Source organism: Leptopilina boulardi, unplaced genomic scaffold (assembly GCF_019393585.1).
Source record: "Leptopilina boulardi isolate dan_hultmark-lab unplaced genomic scaffold, ZJU_Lbou_2.1 LbouV2_310, whole genome shotgun sequence".
NCBI classification, from domain to species: domain Eukaryota; kingdom Metazoa; phylum Arthropoda; class Insecta; order Hymenoptera; family Figitidae; genus Leptopilina; species Leptopilina boulardi.
Genome location: NW_026137875.1, coordinates 6,239,031 through 6,264,447, shown reverse-complemented (window position 1 = coordinate 6,264,447; position 25,417 = coordinate 6,239,031). Strand labels below are relative to the sequence as shown.

At 25.7% G+C, this 25,417-nt stretch overlaps 1 protein-coding gene across 1 annotated transcript in view; it reads left to right on the top strand.

The window, feature by feature from the left end:
• Positions 1-1,487: 1,487 nt before the first annotated feature.
• The window catches only part of LOC127283574 (PWWP domain-containing protein 2B-like), a 67,142-nt gene continuing 43,212 nt past the window's right edge, over positions 1,488-25,417 (top strand). The window contains exon 1 of the mRNA XM_051308540.1: positions 1,488-1,750. Coding sequence (XP_051164497.1) covers positions 1,599-1,750 — 152 coding nt within the window. The 5' untranslated portion in view covers positions 1,488-1,598. The remainder of the gene's footprint in view (positions 1,751-25,417) is intronic.

Below are 25,417 nucleotides of genomic sequence, written 5' to 3'. Positions count from 1 at the left end.
AGTCATTATACAATTTTACCGCCAAATCGTAAATAATCAATAAAAATTTATCAACTTATTAATACTAAAATTTTAAATTTGAAAAGTCGAGTTTCAAAGATAAAATTTTTCGCATGTAGTTTCTTCATGATTGTATAAAAAATATTTTATTTTTAAAAGTCCGTTTTCATGGGTTAAATTGCATAATATTGGAAAAATTCATATAAAATTTTTTACGTTCTGGTGGTTCATTTGATATATTATTTCCGATTTTTTTTGAGTAAAGATTTTATTAAAATTTTTACTTTATAGTAATTTATTAATTTACTTAAAGACAGTTTAGATACACATACATAGTTACTTTTGGTGAAATAAAATTAATAAAAAAATTTTAACGGTTAGTTTATATCAAAAAATTTTTTGAAAAATAAATAATTTCAAAAGTAATATTTAAAGCACCAAACAAAATATTTTGAACATAGTACAAGCTATAGTATCACATAATACTTCAAAAAAACAGAACAATAATTTAAAAATAATAAATGCTTTCAAAAGTAGTATTTTAAGCATCAAACAAAGTATTTTGAATAGAGTACAAGCTATAGTTTCACATAATACTAAAAAAACAAAAAAATATTTTTAAAAAAAACCCATGGAAGATGACATACGTCATAAAAATAATAGAGGTTACGTTCAACTGACTAATTCAATTAGTAACTCGGGTGTAATAACTAATAGAATTAGTTAATTTGATTACTATTTTAAATTAGTAATGTTCAAATACTAATTTTTTACTATTTTATTAGTAAAACTTCCAAACATAACTAATTCATTAGTTGAAATTTAATTTACTAAATGAATTAGTTAATTTTTTACTAATTCAGATTTAGAGAGATATATTGAAAAAAGTTTACTTGGAGAGTGTTTTTCAAATGAATAAAATAATGTTTATTTAAATTGAATAAAAATTGCGCTTTTTGTCTATGTTCTGAAAGAAAAATGTTAAAAAAAGTAATTAATTTAACAAAAAAATGTTAACTCAACATATTTTCAAAAAATGTATAATTATAAATTGTCTTAAATTGTTTGATATTAATTTTTATTTTGTTCGCGTTAAAATCATATTTTTTTTCCAGTTTTGAGGTTATGTTAGCGCTTCCATTCTCCTTAAATTAAATTATTTATACACTTTTCTCACACATCATCAATTCAAAGTAAAATTTCGTAATAAATAACAAGTCTCCTCATATAAAACAGGTATTTTTAAGACGAGTAAAATTGAATAAAGCACATAATAACAGAAATGGAACCCTTTTATTAATCAATAACAATGAAAGTATTTGATAAAGAAAACAGGTTGAGGTTAGAGATGGTGGGGTGTTATTTTTATTTTTTTTTTTCGTCTCTAATAATCTGTCGCGGGCATAACATTCGTCTTCGTCCGTCACTGTTCGGCAATGGGGCGCATGCGCGATTCTAACCAGCTGTGCATGCAGCAATGGCGAGCGTCCCTCGCCCTGCACCCCGCGCAAACGTGTTGGAGTACTGTGGCCAGGCTGCTCCTCACGTCATCCAGACAGACCCGCGAGGAGGAGGCGAGGAGCTCCTAACGAGCTAATATGGCGGACCTCGAGGCCCCGTCCGGGCTGGCCCTTGTCCCGGGCGAAAAGATCCTCGTGACCGTCGGGTCGGCACTGCCGGACATCATCGTCGTCATCTTCGAACACGGAGCCAAGACCTTCCAGGGTGCCTTGCTTGACGCCACCAAGAGGTAAGCCTCTCATACAAAAAAAAAAAAAAAATATCCCTCTCGAGAAATTCACGCCTGATTGCCTACACTCTCGACGACTTGACTTTTCCCGTCTGGCGTTGTTGTCGAGGATATGTCTAAACTTCTTCACATCTTACCCTCTGCAAAAGGTACTCCTCCTTAATCCTGACACGAAAACAAAAAAATGAATTTTTTTCCCACCGTTTTAAAGCTGGACATTCTTCCGGTTTCAAATCGTCTCTTGATTTCACTTTATGCAAAAAAAAAAAAAAAAAATATTGTGATCACAATAAATGATATCAAATAGAAAAAAAAGTGCCACTGTGAATAGTGAAAATTTGGAAATTATTCACATGCTTCAGTGTTGGAGCTCTCTGCAACTATCCGACGGCAAACAAGTCAGCAAATAAGATGCTTGTAACATTTTTCTTTTGGATGAAAAGCTTTTTGACTGTTATATTAGAAAAAAAAAAAAAAAAAACTCAAGAAAGGAAAATTTGAAAAAAATGAACATTTTGTTTTTGTGCAATTTTGAGAATTAATGTAGGATGTCTATTTCTGTGATGCTGATGTTCGTATACACAAGCAAAAAGGTTGTGTGGGTTTCACAACATGAGATCTAGTACAAAAAAAAGAGCCTTTAATGACTTCTCAGAATGAATGTGTGTAGTTTCACTTATACTATGGTGTAATTTGTTCCTATTGATCTTATATCAAAGAAAATGATCCTTATCAAGAGAAATAAAATTTTGGAAAAAAAAGAAAAAAAATTGAGACAAAAAAAAAAAGTAAATTTTATTCTTCTAATAACCAAAAGTAAACTAAAACTAAATAACTGAAAAATAAACATGAAAATAATTTTAATATTGTCTAATCATTTGCGATTATCAATATATTCGATCAATCTCCAAAAATTTTAGAAACTTATTCTTTTTTACTTGAAACATTTTTTTATCTACAAGAAAAGTAAAGTGATATATATTTTTTTTTTGCTTTTTAAACAAAGTTAAAGTTTTATTTTCACGTGACTTGTTGAAAACTGGTAAAATTCATTCGTGAAATGAAATTGAATTGAATTTGCTTCATTAAACACTTTGTGCCGATGAAAGAAAGATTTGCCAGGATAATGCACTTATTGAATGAAATATTCATTGGACCGACTAAACGATTATTTTCTTTTGTTCAAAATTATTAAATTGCAACAAATACCAAAACAATTTTCTAATACATATCTATTGAGCAAAGTGATTATAAAAGCGAGAATAATATTTTTACTTAATATTTGTGCAACCAAATTTGTGGTTGACCTAATAACATTTTTTTTTTTTTTTTTTCTCTAAATCTGAATTAGTTACACGGAGAAAAATGGAAAAACGAATAAAGTAATTTTTACTACTTAAATAGTAAAACAGCAACTGTCCGCAGTTTCTGCGCATTTTTACTCCAGAAATAGTAAAATTTACTATTCCCGGAATAATTTTTACTATTTCAGAAGTAAATTTTACTATTTCTGGATGAAAAATTGCCAGAAACTGTGGACAGTTCCGGTTTTACTTTTAAAGTAGTAAAAGTTACTTTATTCGTTTTTCCATTTTTCTCCGTGTAAAAACTTAAAAATAACTATTTTTTTTAGTAAAATCTTAATTTGACTTTTTGCTTCAGTAATTAGTAAAAAGTTACTATTTTTTAATGGAAAAATAAATGAAAAAAATAGTAAAATTTGACTAATTGAATTAATTACCAGAAATTTTCGTTATAATATTAAATGATCCAATTGTTCTATAACATTGATGTCTCTTTGGAATATCAAAGAGTGAAACAAAAGGAATTTTTTGGTTCATAAGTCAGTTAATTTAGACATTTGAACTAAATAATTTTTTTTAATTAAAAAAATATGAAAAAAAATGTTATTATATTTTAAGCGTCTCCTTATCTTGAGTTTTTACAAAAAAAAAAACCCAACTCAATTATCTTTAACCGTTTAAAAGATATGTCCATTTAAACAATTTTAAGCAACTTTAACTTTTTAAATAAACAATTGTTTTACTTAAAAAGTTGATTTTCTAAAAGTTTAAACTAACAAATTTAATATTTTATAATTTTAAAAATCTATTTTTATTTTGAAAAATTTAATTTACGATTACTGAAAAAAAAATAAATTAAAAAAATAAAATTTTGAAGCTAATTTACACTGCACAACAGAATTTCAACAGTTTTATGTTTTCCAAAATGTTACAGGCGATTCTTATATAGGATTTTGTTTGTAGAATTTGAATCTGACCTTGAAAATATTGGATTGCATCTAGTTTTCGAGTAAAAATTAGATTTTAAAGTGAAAAAACGTATTTTTGGTTTTTTTTGAACGTCTGTAAAAAACAAAATAGCGAGATAAAAAAAAAATAAGTAGGGGGCCCTTTATGTTCATTTCATGCACATTTTGCTTCCTCATTGTGTGAAGCAAAAAATTTGCTTCCTCGTGAAGGAAGCAATAAATTTCTTTAACTCATTTGATTGATTTAAATTAATTTTGAGTAAAACATATACTTTATATATATACCATAATCGATTCGTTTCATTGCAAGGAATACAATTATTTTATATGTATAAACTTTAATTTAAACAAACAAAAATTTTTTTAGCTACAATGTAAATTTTTGATTTTTTAATTTTCATTAATTCTTTAAATTTAAATCAAATTTATACTTTATGTATATATATATATATATATATTTTTTTTTATTGGAAACAAATTTTTGGACAAAAGACAATAAAATTTTTCTTGGGTTATTTTTTAAAATCTTATAGTGTCCATTTTGAGATATTAATGTGATAAATAAGTCTTTATATACCAAATTTCTATATAGAGGAAAATTTGTTTCGACTATTTTTAAAAATTTTATAAACAAAAAGACTACAAAGCTTCCTTCACGAGGAAGTAAAATTTCTTTCATTTCATTCTTTCATTTCGAAGTTCGATAGTTATAAATTTTTTAAATCATTAAATTTTGGAGACTTTTTGACACTCATTATATAATTAAATAAAAAGTCATTTAAAAATAATCGTAAATACAGTTGATATGCAAGCATTACTGTGAGTGATATATATATATATATATATATATATATATATATATTATTTACTGAGGAAACCCCTTCAAGTATTATTGCGCGAATTGAAACAAAAGAAACACTAATCTTAGAGGTTATGTTTCACGAAGAGATGCACAGTAAAAATATTTAAAATTCGCAGAGTAATATCTAATGCAGTAAAAAAATATTTCTATTAATTACTGTTTTAAGAAATATAAATTGAAAATTAATAAAATATGGGTCAATTAATATATTTTTAAAACATATTATTGTAGTGTATTCTTGCACGGAAAAAAATTTTCTGTAGAATTAACAGAAACTCCTGCGCCATCTACTGATGTTTCTCCAAATAGAGAAATATGTAGAATCATTGGCATTAAAATCTGTTAATTCTACAAGTTTGAGCTACAGTTCTTAAAAACTGTTGAGTGACCAAATTATGTATACTATATGGGGATAATATATATTTGGTAGAGTATTTCTTATAGGTTATATTCTCCTCCGAATACATTAAATTCGCGGAACATTATTGTATAAATTAGTATAACTTCTATGTAAATAAATTCATCCTTCAATAATTTTCTAACAAAAAAAATGAGGAGCAAGTTTTCAAAACTTATGATAAATCCACTTTTTCTTATGTCGAGAAATTGAAACAAACGACTTTTCTCACTTAATCACTACAGTTAATTTTAAAATAAAAAATTTGTAATAATTTATTTCTATAATAATGTTTATATACTTAAGACGTTTCCTTTTTAATTAAACTTTCTTGCCGACACTACGATAATAATAAAAACACTAAATTCGCCTTAACCTCTCGCACTCAATCGTACTCAGCCTTAGTCGAATCACTGCATTGTTTTTGCGCATGCGTTAAATCCTTGCAGAAAATATCTGTAGAATTAACAGATTTAGGAACATGTAAAATCTCTAAATCGACGTTAAAGAATTACCAGAAAATTTTTTTCCGTGTGTAAATATAATATCAACATATACTAATTTAAAATTATCGAATTAATACAAAAATATCAAATTGATATAAAAATTTGTATCAACACTGTAAAAACTGGCCGTCTTAAAAGTGCAAAAAAACGTCTTGTTTTAAGACGTTTTTCGCGTCTAAGACACCAAATGTGTCTTAAAACAAGACGTTTTTTGCACTTTTAAGAAGGCTAGTTTTTGCAGTTAATTTGATATTTTCAGTACCATTAATTTGATACTTTTAAATTAGTGTGAATGATTTTAAATATAAACATTAATTTTTTCGTTTTGAATTAGTTAAATTTTACTAATTCAATGGTTACTTTTGATATATGTTAAGAAGAATAATTATTCGATTATAATTTTATTTTCAATATTTTATAACTTGTAGTTTTTTCAAGATTATAACACTTTTTATTTATTATTATTATTATCTATATATAGAAACTGCATAAAGAAAAAGATGATTAATATAAAAAAAAAAAAATATGATACTATCAGTGAAAAATGTGAGGCATTCCGTTGCATTTTATATTTTGAAATTGACAGTGCAAATTTCACTTTTAAAGTGGTCCATTTCCTTTGAGGCGAATAATATTCTAAGGAAAAATTTACAAATGACCAACTTTGAATGAAGGCGACAAACAAAAGCAACCACTTGTATGGTTTTGAGATGCAAAACAAAACACGCGTATTTTATGGGTAATTAACCATCAAAACCTTTAGCAATTACATTATTTCCGCTTCGAATTATTTAACATGTGCATTTTTTTTATTAGCCTCATTTATTTATTCTTTCTTTATTTATATATTTATATTCTTTTACGCAAGTGCCTCTATATATATATATACATATATATTTAAAAACCCATCGAAAATTAACTGAGATAAATAAACAAACGACAACTTATTTTTTTACCATTTTTTGAAAAAAAAAACAATTTTCTAAATCTGAATTAGTTAAAAATAACTATAAGTATTAGTAAAAAGTTACTAATTTTTATTGGATAAAAAACTGAAAAAATAGTTATAGCAGGTGTCATTTACTGTAGCTTTTACCATAAATATTAAAAAATTATTTTCTACATTTCTTCTCTCAATGAGAGGTAAATTTTAGTAATAATAAGAATTATGCACATGCATATCCGACGGATAAAATTCAAACACCCCTTTTTTTATGGTCTCAAAAAATGTTTTCCGAAAATTCGAATATAAACGACCAGGATCACGCCTACGTGATTTATTTCATCAATGCCTCTCCTGGTTTTCGTTCTACAATAAAAACATAAAAATTCAAACCCTCATTGTTTCGTATTTAGTATCCGTCACTGTGCGAGAGTTGGGCACCACCACGCCCGTGAGTGTTTCATAAATTCTTCAAGCCCAATCCTTTCTTTGTTATTCGATTTGTTATATACCGTAAGTTCCATATTATTTAAAAATTACGGCATACTAAATTTCTTTTTTTAAAAAAAATGATATATATATATATATATGTATACGAATATTACAAAACAAGTTTCAATGTCAAGTCCACTGTCCTTCACATAATTAAATTTCATAATTTTATATATATGATTCATTTTACATACACTCAGGGAAAAGTTTTGTTTGAACCAAATGTACAATTTTACTGTATTACACTGAGAAAAATGTTTAGTCAGAGCAACCAAAATTTGGTTGGGCCAACAAAATAATTTTGTTGGTATTTAAGCAACCAAATTATTTGTTTGAGTCAACCAAAAAAATTTGTTGAGTGTTTTTTGTTGGTTGGAATTTAAAAATGTTCAACCAAATAATTTTGTTGGCCTAACCAAATGTTTTGTTGAGATAACTCTACGATTTTGTTTCAGTTAACCAAAATTTGGTTGTAAGAACCAAAATCGCCTAACCAAACAATTTTGTTGCAAACACTAAATTTTTTTTCTCAGTGTAGCTGTTAAAATTTAATATTTCATTTATCTTCCATTTATCGAATTAAAATATTATCTTACATTACAATATTGGAAGTAAAAATTGTTAACTATAATTTTGTTGTATATAATTGTATTATTTCAAACAAAATTTGTTTGATTCTAATAAATATTTATTTGATCTAAATAAAACTTTGGTTTCTAAATTTTTTCGAAAAAAAGTATAAGGGTGATTCTCTCAAAAAGAACAAATTATTTGTGCACAATTTTGGACGAGGTTTTTGTTAAAAAATAATAACATTAATTTCAATTAATAAACATTCTCCCAGCCATACGATAAAATTCAACAAATTTTTATGGAATCACTAAAGAAAATTTCAAAAAAATGTCAAACAACTGAATTATTGAATGAAAACTAGTGTTAAAACTCCATTCCGTAACTCCATTCCGTAACTCCATTCCGTAACATCAGTTTTTATTCAATATTTCAGTTATTTTACCTTTTTTTAAAATTTTCTTTAGTGGTCCGATTGAAAATTGTTAAATCCTAACGTATGGCTGACAGAATTTTAAATAATTTCAATTAATTTTCATATTTTTAACAAAATATCTTAAAAGCGTAATTTGTCCTTTTTGAGAGAATCACCCATAAAAAATAGTTTCTAATTCTTAGTCAGTTTAAAATTCACAAGTGGAATAAATTTATCGGTGCAATTTTACAAATAAAAATTTTTTAAAATATAATAAGTAAGCCAATTATTATCATATAGAGTTTATTAAAATCTGAAGACGATCCAAATAAAAAATATAAGGGACGTCATAATTATTTTTGAGCCGAATTTTTATTTGTTCGAATTATTATTTGATGTAATTTCCATATAACCGATTTTTCATAGTACACAATTTTTACTTAACCGAAAAATCATTTAACAGAATTTCTAATTGATAGAATTTTCATTTGTCCGAAAATGCAAATGACCGAACAAACAATCGCGCCGAAATCTTTCTGTCAATTGTTTGTACGGCAATTTGCAATTTCGGACATATGAAAATTCTATCAATTAGAAATTCTGTTAAATAACTTTTTGGTTAAGTAAAAATTGTGTACTATGAAAAATCGGTTATATGGAAATTACATTAAATAATAATTCGAACAAATGAAAATTCATCTGAAAAAAAATTCTATGCAAATAAAATTCTACCCAATAAAAATTCTTAAAAATGCCTATTATGTTAAATGAAAATTCGAGCAAATAAAAATTCTGACAAATAAAAATTCGAACAAATAAAAAATCTGTGAAGTGAATTTTCGGTTATATAAAAATTCTGTAATTTAGAAAATCGTTTTTATGAAAATTCTGCTCTCTAAATCTGAATTAGTAGTTTTCTACGAAGCTGAAGTACGCAACGTTTATGATAAAGTAATAATTTTTTAAAATGAAAAATTCTATAATTTTTTGCCCGAAAAATATTTCTTGTAGTATTCATTAATCAAAAAATTATAAAGAAATATTTTTTAGGTGAAAAATTATATAATTTTTCATTTTAAAAAATTATTTCTTTAAAAATCGTTTATCATAAACGTTGCGTACTTCAGCATCGTATAGTTTTCTACTAATGAAAGAGTGCGGATTCGTTTGTCAATTGACTCTTTTTTTTAGTAGAAAACTACTAATTGCTAGTAGAAAAACTACTAATTCAGATTTTGAGAATGCAAAATACTAATTCGAATAAATAAAAATTCGGCTCAAAAATAATTATGACAAATGAAATTCCATAAAATGAGAATTCTAACTAACGATTTTTAGAACATATTCATTTGTCCCATATTTATTTAGTTGTTTTAACCAAAATTTTAATTGCTTTAAACAAATTTTTTTCTAAGTATAATATATATTCGCGCGCATAAAACTTTATATTTTATCATTAAATTTTTCGATAATTGATAAATTATTGTCTTTTAATTAAATAACGTAATTAATTTTAATTCACTTAATTTTAATTAACGTTTACTTATAATTAATTACTAAAATTGTTTAATATTGGAATAAAATTGCGAGTAAAATAGTAATAATTCTAACAAATATAGCTTTACATATGATAAAGACGATTTATAACAGATAACATTACTTTTGAGTATAATTCAAAGCTCTCATATACTGATTCAACATTTTGACAATGTCTTGTCTAACATCCATATATCATAGTATAAATTTCAACGTAGCGAATTTTCTCAATTTTAAGTACTTGAATATTTTTCAATGATCGTGTACAGAACAAACTTGACTATGCTTTATGTCAGTCGTGTATATAAATGTTATGATCTGTTACACATCATATGATTATATTGTAAAATTAGCAGACACATGAAAGCAAAGTTTATAATAGTAGGTATACGTGTCATCAGATAATGAATTTAACCAATTCAATATTACGAAAAGGATGAATTATTTTTTTCTAAAAAAAAAATTCTTTGAAATTAAAAAAATTTAAATTGTTTAAAACAATTAATAATTGAAATTATTTTTCCTTATATGTAAAGTCACACACGCAGAATAATTTTTTATTTAAACCAAATATATGAATTTAATAAAAATCAATTTATTTTGGAATTAAATAATAATTCTAAAACACATTAAGTTTCTATTTATAATTTTTTAAGTCAAATAGTTTTTTCTTTGAATGTGTATTTTTGAATTTAAAAGAATTATAAAGTCTTGAACGTCATATTATATAAAAGATATTTATTCTTTAAAATTACTTTCTTTCAAAAAAAAAAAAAAAAAAAAAATATTCTCTATAAAAACTTTTTTATAGAGCAAAAAAAAAAAAAAATCTTGCAGAAAAAAAAATTTAATTTTATGCAAAGGACAGAGTCTTTTCTCTCGAAAATGACTTCCTGCTATGGACAGAGTTCCAAAGAAGATAAAAGGACACCATCAGGGCCGTATGACTATAACTACCATATAGGGGCTGTTCTCAAATTACTTTTACTTTATTTTCGGAAATTTTAGACGTCTCAACAAACACACACAGGCATATATATAGGAAACCTAAGATATTTTTGATCTAAGATCACATGATGATACACCATTAAGACTTCAATTTAGAAGAGTGAAATTAATAATAATAATAATAATCGTGTAATTTTATATTATTAATATTATTATTATATATTATATATATATTATATTATATATTATATATTATATAACATAATTTTATAATAAAAATAATAGTAATAATAATAATTATTATTATTATCATTACTATTATAAAAATATGACGTATTTGAAAAATCTATAATAATATGATAGAAGAAAATATGATACACAACATTTAATCAAAACATTGACTAATCAAAAAACTCAAGTTCTTATTAATTCGAACATAACTATTTTTGGAAGTGACATCACTTTCTATAACAGTAATTCTAATAATTAATTATTTGAAGCATAACCATTGCTTCAATAAAAAATGATTGCTATTATATACACTGAAAACTGACTACATTATCAAATAAATATTTATTTTAAAATAGTCAAGTAACTCAAGTAACCGATTATTTGAATCAAATACATTTTTTAATGCGTCAGAGGACTTAACTAGTATTGAATAAAATTTTCATAAAATTAATAAAGCTACACTGATCAGAGAAAATTTATGTTTAAACCAAATATACCATTTTTTCGCATTAACACAATTTTTTTTTTAGTTATTTTAAACAAAATTTGTTTGATTCAGATAAATATTTATTTGATCTAAATAAGTGGTTTATTTTAATAAATTTTTCGAACAAAGAAAGAATTTAATTGAATTCTATTGTTTAACAAAATTTTCTTTTGAAAAAGGCATTGTTATTTACTAAAAATTTTTATTTAATTTTTTTTTTAAATTATATGTAAAAATCGACGCCTTTAAAAAAATTTGCCATTCATAATATAAAAAAATATTACTCGAATTTAAGGAGAATGGTGACTGTAACATATAACTTCAAATTAAAAAATGGTTCTTTTATGCAAAAAAAAATTATTAGAAATATTAATTTCCAATAATTTTGGATGATCTAGTATAAGAACTTAAGAAACACTTAAGAAAAAATGATATATTGAGTCAAAATGATTTGTTCGAAAAATATTTTTAACAAAAAAAAAAACATTGAAAAACTTACAATTGTAAAGTAAAAATGTTTCAAATGAGTAAAATAGATTAAATTGGATAAAAATTAAAATTTTTGTGAAAAAATGAAAAATTTAAAAAATAATTATTTATAACGCAAGATTTTGACTCACTGTCATTTCTTCTGAAAATTTGTATAACTATATCTTCCAAAATTTATTAAAATTAATTTTTATTATATTTTAGTATGCATGTTAAAAACGTAGTTCAAAATCATTTTTTAATTTTAGGTTATGTTAAGGTCACCTTCATCTTTAAAGTAAAAGTCGATTATAGTGGCATTTTACTTTATAAAATTCAAAAGAAGGATATATGTATTTTATTTTTATTTATTCGAAAAATTCTTACACTCTCAGCCCTACCGGAAATAAAATGTTTATTTAAACCAAATGAATATTTATTCAAGTCTATATAAGAAAAATATTTCTTTTCTCTTAGGAGTACCGCATTTTTGAAACTTACCGTTATTTCTCGAAACATGTGTATATAGCAATTTTTCAGAATATAAGTTATTTTATGAAAATTATATAAATTTTTGAAATTAGAGAAAAGAGAAAATGTAATAAGTAAAATTTATTCTGGAACTAATAAATATTAATCTAGTATAATGAAAGAGGAGGTTGCAGTGAATATATTTCTACGTATATTTAGGTCAATTTGCATTGCGAATATATGGGTTATACATTTCTGGTTCATGATTTGATTAAATCTTTTTTTTTTTTTGATACGCACATCAAATTCACAAACAAAAATGGGCCAAGATTTTATGTTTTTGCACTTCGTCCGGATATTAACTTTGATAACCTGTGCTTTTTGCTCTCTCTCTCTCTCTCTCTCTCTCTCTCTCTCTCTCTCTCTCTCTCTCTGTAATATGAAAAAACCGCAGAGAATAATACAGTATGTAACACAAATTATTTTTGATGTCATTGCACAATGTCACATATTGCATGTTGACGCTTCCATTGCAAAAATTAATGTATGCAATACATTCTAAATTATACAAAAGCAAACTGAAGAGAAATCTGATTTTTTTCAAAAAATTAAAAGAATTATAGAATTTTTTTTTTTTTTAATTTTGTTTAAAGATGTTTTTTAAGAATTAAATTAATTAATTAAGAAAATATGTGATCGGCCGCATAAAAAGGAACTACTTTGTCAATTACAATAGGGATTATTTTTGCTTGAACACAATTATATTAATTCGAATTTCATTAGGTAAAATTTTTATTGAGCCAAATTTTATTTGTTAGAATTATTATACTTTGCGGAATTTTTATTAAACCAACTTTCTATATTATAGAATTTTTATAAAACCGAAAATTTACTTCACAGAATTTTTATTTATCAGATTTTTAAAATCAGCCAATCACAGTTTTATAGATAATATTTGATTGGTTGATTTTAAAAACCACTCCTACAAAAATAGTTTCAGTTAGTTACCACCAATGCAAAAGTTTAACTATAACAGAGTAGTTGGGTTTACCATTTTTTTTTTTAGTAAACGCAGTTGGTAGTTGTTAGTTGTTAGCAATTCGGTTGGCGACACTCATGCTCGTGAAGCAATGTCGTGAGAAAACGTAGTCATTTGTGTTTAGGTTGTTTTACATTTTATGTAATTATAGGGGAGGATGGGGCAAGGATAGTTAGGTAAGACCTTTTCAAATCTAGCGGCCAAACCTAAATATATATCAGCAATCGAATAGTATCTTCAGAAAACCTGGTTATTTGGCTATAATTTTGCTATACATTATTTTGCTGTAGAGTGCAATCCCTACGAGATACGAATGAAAAAGTAAAAAAAAAATTTCAACTATCCTTGCCCCAGTACCGGGGCAAGGATAGTTAAAAGAATCCAAATTCTAAAATTGTCATAGAAAATCAGTAAATTTTCGGTTTCTTTATTTTATTGAATTTAGACTATTTAATATTGATATATCAAGTATTAACAACATGTTTTGAACATTTTCTAAATATCAATTATTGCATTAAAATTCGTCTGAACTAAAATCTGAGGTTTAACCAATTTTCTTCAGATGATCACCAATTTCTTGGTCAATAAGCTTCTTTTTTCGTATATAATTACATACCATTATGTATATCAACATATAAAGAACAATTAAACATTTTTTTAAAATTTGCAGTCGCATTAGCAGGATTTTATCGAGCCGTAATAGCCCTAACTATCCTTGCCCCATGAGCCCATATTTCAGTTTTTTCTAAATTTTAAGGAACGACGTTAATTAATTTGAAAATAAATACGATATTCGTGTTCAGCAGGAAATTTCACTCCGGAAAACACTTACGAAAATAAATATTCGGAAGCACTAATATAGAAAACAGTATGATAAACACTACGTTGACATTTTATCAAAACAGACTTTTTACAAAAATAAACTCCTAACTTCGCAAATTGTGGCAGATTGACTTCCAATTTTTACTATCATCTATTGGTGTTAAGACGCAAATATACCATAAATGACGCGAATTTTGAGCAAGCCGTCTAAACATAACAGCAACTAACTATCCTTACCCCTTAACTATCCTTGCCCCATCCTCCCCTATAATTTCTATATAAATTATTTAAATTATTTTATTAATATTGTTAAAAAAAGTGCCATGGATTTGCGAGAGTTATTACTCTCATGTGTGTTCGAAGAATATGTATAGATCGTTTTGAATGTAAGTAACAATTTAACCTCGAATTTAACCAATAAACCTAACTTAATGTATTTATTATTATTCACATCATACAAAAAATATGTTTAATATAAGATTTATATTTTACTTCACGGAGAAAAATAAATAGTAATAATTGTAACATTTTCGATCAAAAATTACTACTTTCAAATAGTAATTTTGGACCTGCTCAAGAAATAGTAACTTTTGTTTCTTTTTAAAGAAATTTTACTTTTTTCAAAAAAGAATAATTCATCTCAAGGAATATAATTTTTATTAAAAGCTGAGTAATATTTAAAATGTCCCAAGCAATAAATGCTAGGATCGAAGCAACTTTTATTATGAATCGGAACAATTATTACTATTTCCTAAAGAAATAGTAATAACTTTTACTCGAAAAAGTAGTAATCGGTACTACTACAATGACGCGCCTCACATGTACGGGTGAAAGGAATTCTGTCGCGTGTGCAGCTGCGCGCCTGCGCGTTTGTCCACGACGTGATGAGAAGATGAAGCGAGTATAGAGAGCTATATATTTTCTCGTTTTATTTTAATAAATAAAAATAAAGCAGTGCGTTTAAAAAAAATTTTTTTAATTGATTAACACTCTTTATGCGTATTATATTCATTATTTCACAAGTTTCACTCTTTAAACATATTCACACTTACAATTAACAACTGAACATATCGGAAAATCTTACATCTATACGGATTAGAACCCTACCTACGAAACTTATATCTAAACGCAATAACCCTAAATCGCACGCTTTTTCACTAAGCCTCTCGGCCGTCGCAACCGCTGCACTCAAATATGTAATTTACCCACATACCCCTCTTTAATAAAATGAATCATAAATTGTATTTATTTAGATAAGATATTAAATTAACATATAAAAATTTATAATAATTTAGATTTAAAAAAATTTGGATATTTCTTGTGAAATTTTACTACTCAAGTAAATAGAAATACTATAACCCCATTTTTGAATCTTTCGAATTTTTTAAATCTTTTTATTTACTTTTTTAAAAAAGTTTTAAAACGTTAAATAATTTCATATATGAAATTTTTTTCTGTCCTATAAAAAATGTTAACTTTTAAACATATCATGTTTTAAAATTATTTTTGCGCTGAAAATCTCGTTGATCATTACAACTGATTAATGAAAACTTATTTTTTGTATTTTAATTATCAATATAAAATGTTGATAATTAACCAAAAACATGACATTGTTAATGTTATATTAAAAAACAATTTTTATTATTGTATTGAAATGAACTATTATAATTTTACTTAATTTTAATTTAAAAATGTATTTTCTGCAAAGATTTTATTATTTGATTGAAATTATAAATATTTTATTGGTGGCTTTGACATTAAAAACAATTTTACGAGGTTTGGATGTCGACATTTAATTTAAGAGGAAAATCCTCTTAAATGAAGAATAATAATTTTGATACCAAAATTAAGAGGAAAATATGCATTTATTTTAGAGGAATCCTCTAGATTGAAAATTACTTTTTTTAGGGTGTAGCAAATAATAATTAATACTAATATACATAAAATCTTAAGAAGTTTATTTCTTTATGTTTTTTTTATTTATTTTATTATTATAGGTATAATAATTATTATATTATTTATTTTTATTATTTAATTAGATAGTAATTAATTAAAAGTTAATTAAGTAATCAATTGATATTCATTATATACGCAGGAATTGCATACTTTGGAAATTGATATAAATAAATAAAATGTAGGAATTAAAAATTAATTTAAAATGCTAAAATTATTTATTGTCAAACATTTTTTTATTAAGATATTAAAACCATTTTTTGGCAACATATTCTTGACCATTGCCAAGGCGTGTCATATACGTGATTTTTGCTTGAGACACATTTTCCCAAGTAAATAAAGTGTACTTGGAATCACACTTAACAACTTTGTACGCTTGAAAGTGATCATCAAAATAACATTCAATTGCGCTAACAATTACGTTTAAATCATCAACTTCATTTGTGATTAAGTAATGAATGAAGTAAAACTCTGGTTCATCTTCGTTAAAATTAACCAAAATCATTCCAGGCTTAATAATTTCTCCATTAAAAGAGATCCAAGATGTAATTGATAAATTTTCAATTCGCAAGTCATTTGGCAAAATTTCGAAAAACGAGTCGTAATTTTTCAGATTTGAAGAATGAACACTTTTTACCGGACCTTTAGTAAACTCGTGGTTAGTATCAATTGGCTTTAAAAATTCGTAATTTAATTTCAGTTGTTCCTTTAACGCGATAGTATAAAGTATATTTCGTCGGGAGAGTGAAACGTGAGCTACAATTTTTCCTGTTCTATGTTTTCGTTCGAAATTCATACAAGCAACATGCCACAATGGACCCAATAATTGCATTACTCTCGGGTAGTGAATAAGGAAGTGGTGCTTTGGTTTAAAGCAATTTGGAAATAATTCTTGCAATAGAGTGAGGTATTCTGTTATCATATAATCTAAAAGGTCAACGCAACCGAATTGAGAACACTTTGAACTAACACACAATGTTATCTGCTGCAAAAGAATTATTAGTCGCCAATGTTTCGAATCTTCCGGTACTAAATGGCCTATCATCATTGGTAAATTTCGAATTAAGCACATCATTTCACTTGCTGACATTGAAAATGTTTGATTTTTTAAATGAGTATCTTTCAATTCAGGTGGCTTATTTTGTTTGTCATGAAAATTATAATGAAAACCTTTTAAAATCGAATTAAATTCATCTACTGTAAAATAAGGATTGTCTTTAGTAATAAAATAGTATAAAATTTTACCCAAATCATAAGGACCGATACCCTCCAATATGTCGTGCATCAAGTCAACTACAATGTTTTCTACAAAATGAAAATCTGGCAAATCTTTAAAAACACTATCTTTCACTATTCCTGTCGTTTTACTATTCCCGTGTTGCTTATTTTGTTCATAATTTTCTTTAGTTCGAAGTTTGCACTGATTTTCATGAAAAATCGTATTGATCAATTTTTTGTTTATTAGACACATGCGGCAGAAAATGGAGGAATTAAAACTTTCAACTAATCCAAACATTTGTTGTAAGCCTAAATTATCTGCAGTGACACTAATTACTTTGAAATATATTTTTCTTTCTACGTTGTTTATAATTACTGTTATTCCATTAGTTTCTAAATTTTTTAACTGTTCTACGGCTGGTTTAAAAACTTCTACGTTATTTCTATCGAGAGCATTGAATATTCCAAATAAAAAAATGTTACTTAATTTTGACTGTAATCCGGGTGGTAGACATGGCATTTTCAAATATAATGCACCACATTTTTTAATTCCCTTGTGACTCCCAAGTGGGTTATTTGTCTCGTACTCATCGAAATATAAAATCAAGGGTAAAACAAATTTGTCTCCAAATTTCTCCATTTTCTGTCGCCATAAATCACCTTGAATTATATTTTGAAAAAGACTTGAAACGCTTTGTAACGAATTCACATATTCTACAACCTGGTTAAAAACATTTGACAAACTAAAAAATTTCGTAAAAACTGAAGCAATATTAATGTATTCAGCAGTAATTGGAACTTTCTTGATAACATTTTTACCATTTTCTTCTGTGAATTGCTCTTTATATCCCAAAGTGTGGCGAATAGGGGGAATAAATGTTCCTTTTTTTTTAAAAAATTGAAATCTTTTGTGTTCAGTATCAAAATTGTCAAGCGAATTTTGCAATTTATCGAACATATCTCGAATTTTACGAATTTCATTTGGGTCATCGTTTAGCAACTCTAATCTTGTTAGAACCGTATTCCGCAAAATATTTATAATTTCCGAATTAAAAAATAATTTCAAATCATCAATAAACATTTGAACTCTTTTTCTTGGCAGATCAGTGATGTTATACCATTTTGCAATTAGTATGGTCATTAAAAAATTCAACATGTCATTAAACTTATTTTTAGAATTTTTCAACACGTCATCATTTGCGTACTTTAAATCGAAATCTTCTTCAATTTTTTCCATTTCATCCTCAATGTCAACATTTAATGAATTCGTTTCAAAAAGTGTTTCTGGTGGTAAGCTATTAATCAAATCGTCACTCGGGACGTTATCAAAAATTTTATTTTGATTTACAAAATTATTTTCATTAAGATTGATCGAACTAGTTTCCGATGAACTCTGGAGATTTCGATTTTGAGAATTTGTTAACTCATGGTCTCGGGCTCTATGCCTTTGAAAACATCGAAAAATTGAAAAAGCCCTGTCACAATCTTTTTCTGAGCATTTAAAAATTGACAAATCAGAATGTGCAATTTTTATATGAATCAACAAATCATCATTGCTTTTCACACTTTCGTTACAAGTAAAACATTGAAACATTATGAATGCGCGTTAAACAAAAAATTACACGAAAGCCTGTGATCTAACCACGATTTTACTTGCTCAATAAGAATTTCCAAATATATATAGATAATAAAAACAAAACGTTTATATATACATCGATGAACACTTTTAGTTAAACGTTTTTTTATAATCCTATAAAAAAATTATTTTTAACGTTTTAGTTAACAAATCTAAGATTTGTGAGACACAGAAAACGTTTAAAAATATATCAAAATCACGGGCTAGGATGAGAAGCCATATAAAAATTTAAAGCGCAGCTATAATAGACAGCAATCAACAGCGTAAAAAATTTAGCAATTTCAAAGTTTTACATCGATTGCATCGATACTATTTTTTAAACGATATCTAAAATTATATCAATGTAATAACTTATTTCGAAGAGATTATGTCTAAGTGAACGCTTTTTCGATCGTCAATTATTTCTGATGACGTCTTCTATCAATAAATCTAAGGTTTGTGAAACGTTAGGAACGTCTAAAGGTATACCATAACCAGCAGCTTGGACAAAAAGCCAAGAATTTAAAGCAGCAGGCGGGTAGTGACAGTCAACAGCGAAGCAAATTTTAAAAGCAATATCGACTGCATCGATAGTATTCTTTAAACGATATCTCAGATTATCAATAATGACGTAGGCGTCTTCTACTTGTGTTAAAGTTCCAATAAGAACCGGCAGTGGCTGAAGAGGCAATTTATTCTCAGTGTACTCTTTCCTCTTACGTTCCACAATTGTCTCAAGATTTCCAACATTCTGTAATATACAAAGTTTTTATTAATTATGCAAAATATACAAAATATTTTAAAATTTATAGAAAAAAAAACTCACAGGTACGACAAGAAAAAATGATTCTCTACTCTCTGACAAAGTAGCTCTACGTTTTTTTGATACTCTTTGCTTTTTGTTATTCGATACTTTTCGCTGATTTTCTGGTATATCTACGTATGCCCTTTGTGTCAGAATAGGAAGTAAGTGTAAAACAATTGCATCTTGTTTATCTGTAACATTATAACTTTATAACTATTGACACATAAATTATGTATACAATATATTATATAGATTTACGTACCATTATCCACAATGCTTAAAGTTTTAAATAAAGCCAAATCGTCATTTTGCATGGTTATTTTGCAATTTTTTAACAATTCAATTAGTTTCAGTTTTATCAAAGGCCATTTGCTTCTAAATTCATTTTCTTTATTTGGAAACTGGCGAGAAAAATCGACTTCGAGCTGAAAAAAAAGTATATATACAAAAATAAATATTAAATAAAAATATATTATTTTATACGAATTAAAAATATAATCGTTTGCATTAAAGTTTTATTCTATATACCAATTTATATCCGGTCTCACTGGCTAAACTCGGAAATGAATTTAAATATTCATCCACTGGCAAAGAATGATTTTTCAATGATTTTTGACGAGCATTAAATGTTTCACTCCAATAAAGTTTAATTCTTTCGATTGGTTCCAAGTTTTCTTTTAGCCATTGTAATTCAATTTCTTTATCTATAAAAATCATTCTAATTAATTATTCATTATATATTTATTATATATTTAATTTGTTTATTATTATTTTTTATTATAAAAATATTTTACTTTGCAAAATTTTCAATTATATCTCACTTAAAATCTTATAAATAATTATTTATTATATTTTGTTAAATAAAATGGTTAATTGTTTACCTGATGTATTATCGTCGAGAGCAATTTCATCAATTTGTTCCTCCTGGGAATTTGCCGACTTCGAATTTCCAACTAAAATATTGTCATTTCGCAATTTCTTTTTCATGTAGTTGTAAGAGCAATATAACTTGCCTTTAGCACCTTGTGCTCCAAATTTAGTTTTCTGACTCGGGATATAGTAGGCTGAGCGTTTTTCGCATTTGAAAATTGATTTAATCGCTTTAGTGTAAGTAAGAAATTGTCTTTTAGATATGCTGAAAATAAAAAAAAGTAAGAAATTATAGCATTAGAATATACTTAAAGACAGATTAACTTACACAAATTTTAATAATTTTCCATCTTCACTATCAGAAACGGCCTTCTCTGTTTCATATTTTATAATTTCTCTGGCAAGACGATCTGGTTTTTTCAGTCTTTCATTTGGCAACTTCTGATTTGCACAAAGAATTGCACGCCCTTCTACAGTTAATTTTAAAATTTCTTTCAAATTCTATAAATAATTAAATTTCGAATAAAATTATTGTAAATTATATATGAATAATATTTCATTTATGAAAAAATTATAACAATTTTTAGAATAAATCATCATACTACTGCTGCGACATCAGCATCTGTTATTATTTCACCGTAATCTTCATCAAACTGTGTACTTCCTGGCAATACAAATAAATCATTTTGTTTATCATTCATTGACTGTACTGATAAAACATTTTCAGTTACTCCTTTGGAATTTGAAACGGTTGAATCTCGGTAAATTTGTCTATTTCCTAACTCTTCACGTACATCATTTTCCGAAGGCATAGAATGCGATTGTGGTAAAAAATTTGATTGTTGAATTATCGATTCTGCTGATGAGGATATTTTTTCAGTTTCGTTAACAGAAGGTGGAGTAGTAAAATTGTGTGAGACCGGTTGAAGTTGAGCATAATTGGAATTGTTTAGCGATGCAAATTCATCTATTTAAAAAATATGATTTTTTTAAATAATCGATTAATATATACTGCTCGAATTTCAAGGCCGATCGATTTTCCAAAGAAAACAGACCCACAATTCGACCAGCGAGAACATCGAAAATAATATTTCTGGCGTTAGAAATTAGAATATTAAAACGTTTACGCGTATACATACTTGTCGCTGGCACAACCGATTTCTGAATGTTATCAAATGTTGATGGATAGAATTCACGATTTTCCGGAGGAAATATAAATCTTTGATAATTTTCGTTATTTGTCTGAAGCTGCTCATTTCGATAAAAAGGACTCTGATTATCCCAGTGCGACATTTTTATAGAACGCTATGTCATTAATTTACCAGCTATATCAAAAAATGATTATATATTTCATTAACTTTGATTATAATTAGAAATGTACATACAATAAAATAGAAGTGACTTAAATTCGATACAAATTGATTTGAGGAAACAAACTTAACCTTATTTCGTTTGCGAGTGTTATTTTTAAAAACAAATCTATTGAAGTTGCGTGCAATAAATTTCGTTTCAATATATAATTTTTTGTTCTTGAAGATGGGAATCATCAAATAGTATAATTTAAATAATATCTGTCTTTAAGAAAGAATATATATCTAATGTATTGAATACGTGAATTTTATGATAAGCGACTTCTTGTATATATTTATATAACTGTTCACATAACTTACTTGAAAAAAGTCTCAAATTTGATGAATTCTATCCTTGATGATCACTTATATTTGTAAAATTAACCACTTTCATAACCTTGCTTTCTTTGCTTTCTAACCCGAAAATGTCGGATCACTTTAACAACGTCAGGCTACGATCGCTGCGCATGACCGTAGTGACGTAATCACACACTCACAGGCGTATAGTAGTAGTGGTACGGATTACTACTTTTTCGAGTAAAAAGTTTGTTCTGCAATAGTAAAAGTTGTTTCTTGCAGAAGCAATTTTTATATTCCGCAGTAGTGCTTATTAGAATTTCTACGAGTAATATTTAAAAAATGTTAAATGTAAAAATTAATACAAAATTTAATAAAATTTACAATGGCGTTATAAAATTTAAAAACCGCAAAGCAATTTCCATTACATCTGTAGTAATTTTTAAAGTGACTACTGTAATAATTACTATTAGTAATTTTTACTACCATAAATAGTAATATTTACTTCATGAAAAGTACATTTTACAATTAATAGTAATTTTTATTAGAAAAATATAATTATTACTATTCCATAGGAATTATTACTAGAAACTCAGCTCCATTTTTCTCCGTGTTGGCACACCCAGAGAAATGATTTATTTGAACCAAATAAAATATATTTGAATTAAATAAACGTATATTTGTCTCAGAGCCTACTAACTTATTTATTTGGCATAAATAAAAATTTTATTTGTCAGAAATAAATTTTTCTTTGGCTCAAATAAATTTTTTATTTCAATGAAATAAAATATATTTGCAACAAATAAATGAGTTAGTAGGCTCGGAGACAAATATACCATTTCTCTGAGTGCACAACAAGAAAGTTATAATAAACATATTTTTTTGAATGTAAATACCTAATATTAAATAAATAATTGCGGTTGTAAGTATTTTATTTATCGTATTACCTATTTTATCAGTAAGGTTAACTAACTAAATGCTATCTGTTTCAATATTTATTAGTTGCTGGTAGTAACTAAAGTAAGTTCCTCTTACTAATAAAATGGTAACGACAACTATTTCACTGTAAAACGAAAGGTATTAATTTAATACCCATTTTAGGTACTAAATTGTCATTTGGTTCTATTTTGATATACCTAAAATCGGTATTATTTTAGCACTTTCTTTTTACAGTAAATTAACTTCTTATTATTATAAATGGCATCTCTGACTACCGAATTAGAAGTGGTATCGTTTTTACTAACAAAAACGGTATTCGTAATCATTTTATTAGTTGACACAACTACTTTGTTCTCTCATTGTATTAAATAACATGTTCAATAATTGATGATTTTAAATAAATAAAAAAAATATAATTCATGTCACATTAGACAAATGGTAAAAATGGAATTACAAATAAGGTTTAAATATAGCGTAAATGTATATAAAATTTTTTTTTTTATTTAATGACTAAAGTCATGCGTTAACAAAGTGAAGTATAAAAATTAAATGATATTCATGTAACATTTTGAACTCTACGATAGGTCAGAATAAATTCAAGAATATTGTTATGCAAATAAATTCATATTTTATCAAATAACTTTTCTGTGATGAGTTAACATTGTATTTTTAAATTTTTGAAAAAAATGGACCACAAATTTTTTTTTCTTTTTTTTAGGTTTTTAAAGCGCATGATTATTCTATATAAAAATCATTATAGTGTTAGAATATTTGAACATTTGAAAATTCGATCAAATATAAATTTGTATACTTTTAGAAATCCATATCCTTGGATAATTCGAAATAATAGAAATTAAATCTTTTGATAATTTGAACTTTTAAAAAATTTTATCTTTTGGTAATTATAAAAATTCGAATTTCTAAAAATTTAATATTTTGGTAATTCAAATTTTTTGAAATTCTATTTATAACAATTTTTGTTTATTATAGAAATATTCGATTACTTTCATTTTTCTAATCTCAAAATTAATTGATATAAATAGGTATCTATGTATATACTTAAAAGGCAAATATATAATAATATTAGAAAAGTTACAAGTTCTATCTTAAAGTTTTGCGGTCACATATATCGTTTCTAATTAAGTTGAAAATGTTTCTACAACTTCTTGACGAATAAGCTTGCAAGACGGAAAGAAATTTTCTCTGGGTGAGAAGTTTCCTTAACTTTTTTCTTATATATATATCTTAAAAACTAACCGAATCGAATAATCTGTCAATACCGTGCAGTACTCGATGAAAAAAAATGATTAAAAAACAAAATAGTTAATTTTTTATTTTGATACTAAAACACGTTTTAATTATATGTATATAATTGTAATTTAGAAATATATGTAGGAAAATTAATATTTATTATATTTTATAAATGAAAAAGTAACATATATTTATTATACTAAATTAATGACAAGAGTATTACAACCAATAATCAAATGAATTGAATTATAATTATTATTAAGAGACGATGTGTCTTAGTCAAAGATTCGACATATAATATCCTCTCAGTTTAGAGGAACCAAGGGCTATGCTTAACCTATTGCTTCTATAATATTCTCCTTCATATATTATTATAAAAAAAATATAAATGACAATTTAAAAAATAATATTTGCAAATATGATTTGAAAACTTAAAATTTTATATTTTATTGTGAATTGAAATTTACACTACTAATTTTATTAAAATTATAGAGTAATATATAATATAATATAATATAATATATAATATTTGAATTACATACCTATATAATAAAATACAATAACAATTTTTTAGCATGAATTATGCAATCAAAAAGTAAATAAATTCAAATATTATTTGTCACTTTTTTTTGTAGAAATTGCGAAATCTTTTATTATTTCTTGTTTCTCAATAGCTTATATCAATCCTATCATTAAGTTGAAAGCAACTTACAATAATAATAATAATAATAATAATAATAATAATAATAATAATAATAATAATAATAATAATTACGGATTCTAAGAAGCAGGATATAAATTATTGATATTCAAAAATGAAAATTAAATAAATAGGAAATAAAGTATTAATAACACTTCAAAAAGAAGTATCTTATTTTAAGATGTTCTGGTAGCGTTTTTAAGACATTAAG